The sequence below is a fragment of the Chiloscyllium plagiosum genome, unplaced genomic scaffold (assembly GCF_037043375.1).
Source record: "Chiloscyllium plagiosum isolate Xiang-an unplaced genomic scaffold, Cpla_swu_hap1 HiC_scaffold_27, whole genome shotgun sequence".
In the NCBI taxonomy this organism is placed as follows: domain Eukaryota; kingdom Metazoa; phylum Chordata; class Chondrichthyes; order Orectolobiformes; family Hemiscylliidae; genus Chiloscyllium; species Chiloscyllium plagiosum.
The window spans coordinates 63,002,648-63,011,319 of NW_028270165.1; the positions used below are offsets into that span (position 1 = coordinate 63,002,648).

At 47.5% G+C, this 8,672-nt stretch overlaps 1 protein-coding gene across 1 annotated transcript in view; it reads left to right on the forward strand.

The window, feature by feature from the left end:
- The first annotated feature begins 3,382 nt into the window (after positions 1-3,382).
- The window catches only part of LOC122545940 (uncharacterized), a 72,107-nt gene continuing 66,817 nt past the window's right edge, over positions 3,383-8,672 (forward strand). The window contains 2 exon segments of the mRNA XM_087975329.1: positions 3,383-3,536; positions 4,740-6,290. Of these exon segments, the coding sequence (XP_087831455.1) occupies positions 5,148-6,290 (1,143 nt within the window). The 5' untranslated portion in view covers positions 3,383-3,536; positions 4,740-5,147.

The window sequence follows — 8,672 nt, forward strand, 5'->3', positions numbered from 1 at the left end:
CCTCTTGTTCACTACACCTCCAAATGTGGTGTCATCAGCAAACCTACTAACTATACATCTATGTTCACATCCAAGTCATTTGCATAAAAAAATACAGAAAGGAGTGGACCCAGCACCGATCCTTGTGGCACTCCAGTGGTCATAAGCCTCCAGTCTGAAAAACAACTCTCCTCCACCACCTTCTACCTTTGAGCCAGTTCTGTATACAAAGGGCTAGTTCTCTCTGTATTCCATAAGATCTAAACTTGCTAACCAGTCTCCCTTGGGGAACCTTGTCAAACACCTTACTGAAGTACGTATAGATCATGTCCATTGCTCTGCCTTCATCAATCTTCTTTGTTACTTCTTCAAAGCACTCAATCAAGTTTGTGAGACATGATTTCCCATGCACAAAGCCATGCCGACGATCCCTAATCAGTCCTTGCCTTTCCAAATATGTATAAACCCTATCTCTCAGGTTTCACTCCGACAACCTGCCCACCACCGATGTCAGGTTCTCTGGCTTTTCCTTATCACCTTTCTTAAATAGTGGTACCACGTTAACCAACCTCCAGTTTTCTGGCACCTCTCATGTGACTATCAATGATACAAATATTTCAGCAAGGGGCCCAACAATCACTTCCCGTAGCCTCCCACAGAGTTCTCTGGTACACCTGATCAGGTCCTGGAGATTTATCCACCTTCGTGTTTCAAGACATCCAGCACCACCACCTCTGTAATATGGACATTTTTAAAGATGTTATAATCTATTTCCCTACACTCTATATTTTTCATGTCCTTCTCCAGAGTAAACATTGATGCAAAATACTTGTTTAGTATCTCCCCCATCTCGTGTAGTTCCACACATTGGCTGCCTTGCTCATCTTTGATGTGCCCTATTCTCTCCCCAGTGACCCTTTTGTCCTTAATGTATTTGTAAAAACACTTTGGATTGTCCTTAACCCTATTTGCCAAAGTTATCTCATGTCCAGTTTTTGCCCTCCTGGTTTCCCTTTTAAGTATACTCCTACTACCTTTATACTCTAAGGATTCACTCAATCTATCCTGTCTATACCTGACATATGCTTCCTTCTTTTTCTGAACCAAACAATCAATTTTTCCAGTCATCCAACATTCCCTACACCTACCAGACATTCCTTTCACCCTAACAGGAATATACTGTCTCTGGAATCACGTTATCTCATGTCTGAAGGCTTCCCATTTTCCAGTCGTCTCTTTACCTGCAAACATCTGCCCCCAAACAGCTTTTGAAAGTTCTTGCCTATTACTGTCAAAATGAGACATTCTCCAATTTAGAATTTCAACTTTTAGATCTGGTCTATTCTTTTTCATCACTATTTTAAAATTAAGAGAATTATGGTTGCTGGCCCCAAAGTGCACCCCCACTGACACCTCAGTCAGCTGTCCTGCCTTATTTCCCAAGAGTAGGTCAAGTTTTGCATCTTCTCCATAGGTATATCCACATACTAAATCAGAAATCTTTCTTGAACACGCTCAATAAATTCCTCTCCATCTAAACCCTTAAACCTATGGCAGTCCTGGTGTTTGGTTGGAAAGTTAAATCCCCTACCATAACCATATAAGGGGAAATGAGTTTAAAACTGGGCACAATCCTCCAGGTGCAGTTTCAGCAATGCTATGTTTGGCTGCAGCAACACTTCCTTCCCTTTATGTTCTATTCCTTTAGCGATAAAAGCGAATGCTGCATTCACTTTCTTACTTATCTACTGTACCTGCATGCTAGTTTTCTGTGACTCATTAATGAGGATACCCAGATCCCTCTGCACCAGGTCACCCCAAACCCTCTATTCGATAATAGGTTGCCTTGCTGGTTTTGTTTTTGATCAAAATGCATGACCTCACACTTATCCACCTTAAACTCCATCTGCCACATTTTGGCCAACTCTCCTAACCTATCCAGATCCATTTGTAAGGTTCATATATCCTCATTGCAATCTACCATCACGCCTATTTATGTGTCATCCACAAATTTGGCAAATGAGCCTTTTATACGTGTATCCAAGTCACTAATGTAGATTGTAAATAGCTGGGGTCCAAGGACCCAACCCTGTGGCACCTGACTAGTTACATCTTGCCATCCAGAAAAAAAAGCCATCAATTCGGACTGTCTATCTTCTGCCCATCAGACAGCCACCTATCCAAGCTGATAAATCAGCCCATATCGCATAACCTTGCGAGTTAACGCTTTCTGTGGCACTTTAGCAAATGCCTTCTGAAAAGCCAGATATATTACATCTACAGGACCCCTATTATCCACTTGTTACATCTATGAAGAACTTAGTCAAATCTGATTTGCCCATCATAAAACCATGCTGACTCTGATGGATAGAGTTTTGACTTTTCAAACGTCCTGATATTGCTTCCTTGATAATTGACCCTAACACCTTCCCAACAACAGATGTTAAACTAACTGGTCTGCAATTTCCCACATATTGCCTGCCTCCCTTTCTGAATACAGGCATTACATTAGCATTTTTCCAATCCACTGGAACCATAAGATCCTAAGATATAGGAGCAGAAACTAAGCCATTCAATCATGGAAGAAACGTTTCTCAAATCCATTCTCCTGCTTTCTTTGATCACCTTGACAATCAAGAACCTACCTATCTCTGTATTAAATAAACTCAATGAATCTTTCTCATGTCCAGGGAATTTTGGAATATTGTAACTAATGAATCCACAATCTCCACTGGCACTTCCTTTAGTACCCTAGGAAATAGGCCATCAGGCCCAGGGGATTTGTTTGCCCTCAATCCTAATAGTGTACCTATCGACGTTGATTGTTTAAGTTCTACCTTTTCTATAGCCTTTGACTTGCTCGTTCCAATACGAATGGTACTGCTGTCCTCCAACGTGAAAACTGAGGAAAAGTATTGATTTAGCAGCTCTGTCATTTCAGTGTTCCCCTTATTAACTCACCTGTTTCACCTTCCAAGGGACCAACATTTACTTTAGCGACTCTGTTCCCTTTGGCAGACCAACAGAAGCTTTTGATAATTTATGCTATGTTTCTTTCGTAATTTACCTTACCTATTTCTATTCATCTTTGAAAATCCCTTTGTTTGTGTCTGGAAGTTTCCCGATGTATCAGCTTTCCAAAGGTCTGGAGTAACATTCCTGAACAGGCTGGGGGCGGGGAACACCAACCCCCATTGTTCCCTATTGGTTGGAGGGCGCCCCCCCCAGCCACGCCCCCTCAGTTGGTGACGACTTGTGTGGACCACGCCCCCTATGTGTTGGCGCATGTGCAGTGTCGGTCCCGCGGCCGGACAGAGGCAGTGTTCCTGAGTGTGGGAGAGGAATGGCGCCGGTGGCTGAAGGAAGAAGAACAGGAGCCGCTGGAAAAGCTGAGCAGGTCCGGCAGCTGGTGTCGGGAGGAATGTGAGGAGGTGTTTCGGGTCCGGGGATCCTCCTTCAGAACAGGACCAGGTTTCAGGAACATCCCGGGGAGGTCGCCAGGCCCCGAGCGCCAAGACCTGGCTCCTGCCCCCGGGGAGAGGAGACAGTGAGACAGGGTAGGATTGGGAACCGCGGGAGGAGGGAGACTGGGGAGTTTATAAACTCCTAGGGGGAGGCCTCAGGCCGTGAATAAAAGCCCCACAGGCCCAGAGTTTACTTCACCGGCGAAGGAGCTCTCGGGTTGCCCGGGCAACCGGCCGCCAGCTTTGTGAGGGTCAGGCGCCTGTTGTCTTGGGACGGGGTTGTTGGATTGTTGTATAATATTGATCTCCTCTGTACTTTTAATCTTGAATATTTTTAAAATGTACACTGGCTTCAATTTCTGAATTCTAAGTACAGAAGCAAAATATAAACATCTCCTTACATGCATCCCAATATGTGCATAGGAGCCAAGACTGCCTCAAGATTTACTGAGGTGCTGAATCAATAGCTCTTTCCCTTTTGATTAATGAAGGTGGTGCCCAGCAGACTCCTGCACACAGCCTGTTCTGTCAGCCTTTATGGGAGAGATATGATAGCAAAACCCGTGAAGCCAAGTAATTTGAAGTCACACTTTGGTGCTTTAATCCCCTCAAATTCAGCATTACGTCAAGGCTGCAGGTGTACCATACTCCCTCGGACAGCCAGGATGGATAACAAAGAGGAGAGCTGAGGTGTTATCCTCGTCAAGCCTGTAACTTCTGCAAAAAACACCATCAAGTTAGTTAAATACAATGTCCCCTTCAGCAATCCCACGCTGACTCTTCCTAATCCACCTTTCTCCATGTGACTACTAATTTTGACCAGAATAACTATTTCTGCTTTTCCATCAAATTTAAACTGGCTGCCCTCTAATTGCTGAGTATATCTTTACAACCTTTCTTAAACAAGGCTAAAGTGTTTGCAGTTTTCCAGTCACTTCCTCCAATTCCATGGAAGACTGTTGAATTATGTCGAATGCTCCCACAATTTCTGTCGTCCCTTTCTTCAAGATCCTTGGATACATTTCATCAAGTCCCAGTGCCTTGTCAACTTCTAAGTGCCAACAGCTTATCGAAAACTTCTTTCATATTAATTTTGAACTTATACAGTGACAAAGTCACCTTGTTGGTTGCCCCGTAAGAATTAGTTAGAGCGGAGTGAGAACAGAGGGGGAGAGAGTGGGATGGTGTTTTCAATTTTGTGAAATAAGAAAAGAATATTCTGCAGAAAGTAGAATTGCTTGTTCTGAATTTCTACCCTGCACTGACAGTGATGAATTTTATAATTTCTTTTTGCAGCGTATTTGAAGATCTGAAGACAGAAGTTTCAAAATGAACAGGTATAAGCGTTATGCCGGAAACATTGACTCTCCTGCTCCTCGGATGCTGCCTGACCTGCTGTGCTTTTCCAGTGCTGCGCTTTTTGACTCTGACTCTCCAGCGACTGCAGTCCTTACTTTGACATCAATGTCTGACAGTCACCCAATTCATCAGGACCGCAACAATTTTCAACAATGATTCTGTGAGAAGGAAACAAGCTTTTTGGTTCTTGTTTGAGTACTTTTTCAGCATCAATGGGACTAGATGAGAGACCCTACTGTTGCAGCGCACTGAGCGTGGAGCGTGTAACAGCTATACGGTCTGAAAACAGGAATTCACAGTGGGGAGGGGCTGTATAAGTGTTTGCATACAGCTGAAGCTTCAGCCATGGAGAAACCGGAAGAATCCCGCCCTGTGGAGAAACCATGGAAGTGTGGTAACTGTGGGAAATGCTTTTATGCCCCGTCTGCCCCAGAGACTTATCAGCGCAGCCACACCGGGAAGAGGCCGTTCTCCTGCCCAGTCTGTCGGAAGGCCTTCAGCAAATCCTCTGACCTGCTAAAGCACCACCAGATCCACAGAGGGGAGAGGCCATTCAGCTGCCCTGAGTGCGGCAAGGCATTCAGCAGTTCCACCACCCTGCTGACCCACAAGCGGGTCCAGGCGGGGGAGAGACCCTTCAGCTGCTCCGAGTGTAGGAAGGCCTTCAGCAATTCCTCCGACCTCCTGAAGCACCAGCGGGTCCACACAGGGGAGAGGCCATTCTCCTGCCCTGACTGCGGGCAGGTCTTCGGTGATTCCTCTGCCCTGCTGACCCACCGGCGGGTCCACACAGGGGAAAGGCCCTTCAGCTGTCCCTACTGCGGGAAGGCCTTCAGCAAATCCTCTGACCTGCTGAAGCACCAGCGGGTCCACACGGGGGAGAGGCCGTTCTCCTGCCCCGAGTGTGGGAAGGCCTTCAGCTATTCCTCTGCCTTGCTGGCCCACCGGCGGGTCCACACCGGGGAAAGGCCCTTCAGCTGCCCAGAGTGTGGGAAGGCCTTCAGCAGTTCCTCCTACAGGCTGAACCACCAACGGGTCCACACGGGTGAAAGGCCTTTCAGCTGCTTAGAGTGCGGGAAAGCCTTCAGCAATTCCTCCAACCTACTGACCCTCCGGCGTGTCCACACAGGGGAGAGACCCTTCAGCTGTCCAGAGTGCGGGAAGGCCTTCAACAGTTCCTCCCACCTGCTGACCCATCAGCGGGTCCACACGGGGGAGAGGCCGTTCCCCTGCACCGTGTGCGGGAAGGCTTTTAGCAATTCCTCCAACCTGCTGAAGCACGGGCGAGAAGCCCTTCACCTGCTCTCAGTGTGGGAAGGGTTTCACCCGCTTCTTCAACCTGCGGAGCCACCAGCGAGTTCACGCGCCATTGCAGGAGGATTGAAGGAGCAACAGGTTGGTGGTGGTGTTGGGTGTGGAGAGTGTGTGCACTTTGACCTTGAGCTGTTTTTTAAAAACTACTTTTTCTATGCCTTTTTGCTGGGGGGAATCTGAAGCTGTAACAAAGTTGGTCACAGTAAAGTTTACCTGAACTTAACGTCGGGTTCAGGCTCTCATTGAAAGCTTTGAGCTCCAAGTGGTTTTTGTTTTAAAGCTGCTCATTTCTTTCAGCCTCCTGCACTAAGTTTCCAATGTCATGTATCAGATGGAGTAGTGAATGAGTAGCTACTATCGTTAGAAATTGTAAATTTTTCAGGAGTGCAGGTACTGCACCATTTCATCAGCATTGTAAAGTTTACTGGCAGCAGTAAAGGGTGTAGGCCGTGTTCACTAGAAACGATGAGGAGGAGCCGGTGTTTAACTGGGGTGGGTAAAGTTAAAAAGCACCAGGTTATAGTCCAACAGGGTTTATTTTGATGCACTAGCTTCCAGAGCACTGCTCCTTCATTAGGTAGCTGTGGAGCAGGATCATAAGACACAGAATTTAAAGCAAAAGATCACAGTGTCATGCAACAGAAATGATATATTGAAAAAAACCTGGATTGCTGTTAAGTCTTTCATCTTTTAGAATGGGTTGCAGGTTTTGCTTCATTAATGTATAAATCCCAGAATATTTTTAAAGTCAGTCTCAAGATGACTTAAGGTTTTATAAAAATAGGTGACATCTCAGCTCTCAATGTATGAAAGGTGTGAAGTTTGAGTGTGTCTGTATCCGAATCTTGAATCAGAATGGTTCTATTATCAAAGTAGGAATTTATAAAATACTACATGGATTGACTACCTGCCGATTTCTGCTCAAAGCGCACATCGAATGTATCTGCAAATGCAAATTCACCACATAGACCCATGTATTTGTGTTTGCAAGTGTGCATGCTTGGTAACGTTTGTGTGATGGAGTATAAGCCTCTGAGAAGGCGTGTGTGGGGTGTGTTTGTATGTGTGTGTCTGAGAGACCATGTGTATGTAAGAGAGAGTGTGAGTGTACAATGAAGTGGAGTCAAAATACGTAAAACACAGATGGCCTCCTTCTTCAAGGACCGCAATTTCCCCCCCGACGTGGTCGACGGTGCCCTCCACCGCATCTCCTCCACTTCCCGCTCCTCCGCCCTTGAGCCCCGCCCCTCCAACCGCCACCAGGACAGAACCCCACTGGTCCTCACCTACCACCCCACCAATCTCCATGTACAGCGCATCATCCGCCGTCACTTCCGTCACCTCCAAACAGACCCCAGCACCAAGGATATATTTCCCTCCCCTCCCCTATCAGCTTTCCGTAGAGACCACTCCCTCCGCGACTCCCTTGTCAGATCCACACCCCCCACCGACCCAACCTCCACTCCCGGCACCTTCCCTTGCAACCGCAGGAGGTGCAACACTTGCGCCCACACCTCCCCCCTCACTTCTCTCCAAGGCCCCAAAGGAAACTTCCATATCTGCCACAGATTCACCTGCACCTCCACCCACATCATCTACTGCATCCGCTGCAGCCGATGTGGCCTCCTCTATATTGGGGAGACAGGCCGCCTACTTGCGGAGCGATTCAGAGAGCACCTCTGGGCCACCCGGACGAACCAACCCAACCACCCTGTAGCACAGCATTTCAACTCCCCCTCCCACTCCACCGAGGATATGCAGGTCATTGGACTCATCCACTGCCAAACCACAACAACGCGACGGTCGGAGGAGGAGCGTCTTATCTTCCGACTGGGAACCCTCCAACCACAGGGGATGAACTTGGACTTCACCAGTTTCTTCATCCCCCCTCCCCCCACCTTGTCTCAGCCGAATCCCTCCAGCCCGGCACCGCCTTCCTGACCTGCAGTCTTCTTCTTGACCTCTCCGCCTCCATCCTACTCCGACCTATCACCCTCACCTTGACCTCTTTCCACCTATCACATTTCCAACGCCCCTCCTCCCTACCTTTTATCTTCTCCTGCTGAACACTCTCTGCTCATTCCTGAAGAAGGGCCTGTGCCCGAAACGTCCCTGGATGCTGCCTGACCTGCTGTGCTGTTCCAGCAATAAAGTTTCAACAATGAAGTGGAGTCACCCAAGGTCCCTGTTGAGACCATCCTCGTGGGTTCCGAACTTGGCTATCAGCCTCTGCTTGGCCACTAAAAACAATTGAGCAGTTACACAACATGCATTGGAGAGTACTGGGTGGGACTTATCTTTTGCTTTGCAGAAGGTGGGAGGCTCTGGATGAGAGCAAACACATGCTGGAAGACCTTCGGCTCAGAGTTGGAGCTGGAAGCCAAGCTGCATACGCATCAGGGGAAAACTTAACCAGCTTTTTATTCCGGGTAATGGTCATTCATCTCCAGACAGAGCCTTCTCATTGGGTCAGTGGACAGGATCAGGTGGGTATGAGTGTGAATCACGCAGGTAAAGAGGATCTGAGAGAGGGCTGCAGGGGGGAGGAGCTAACTG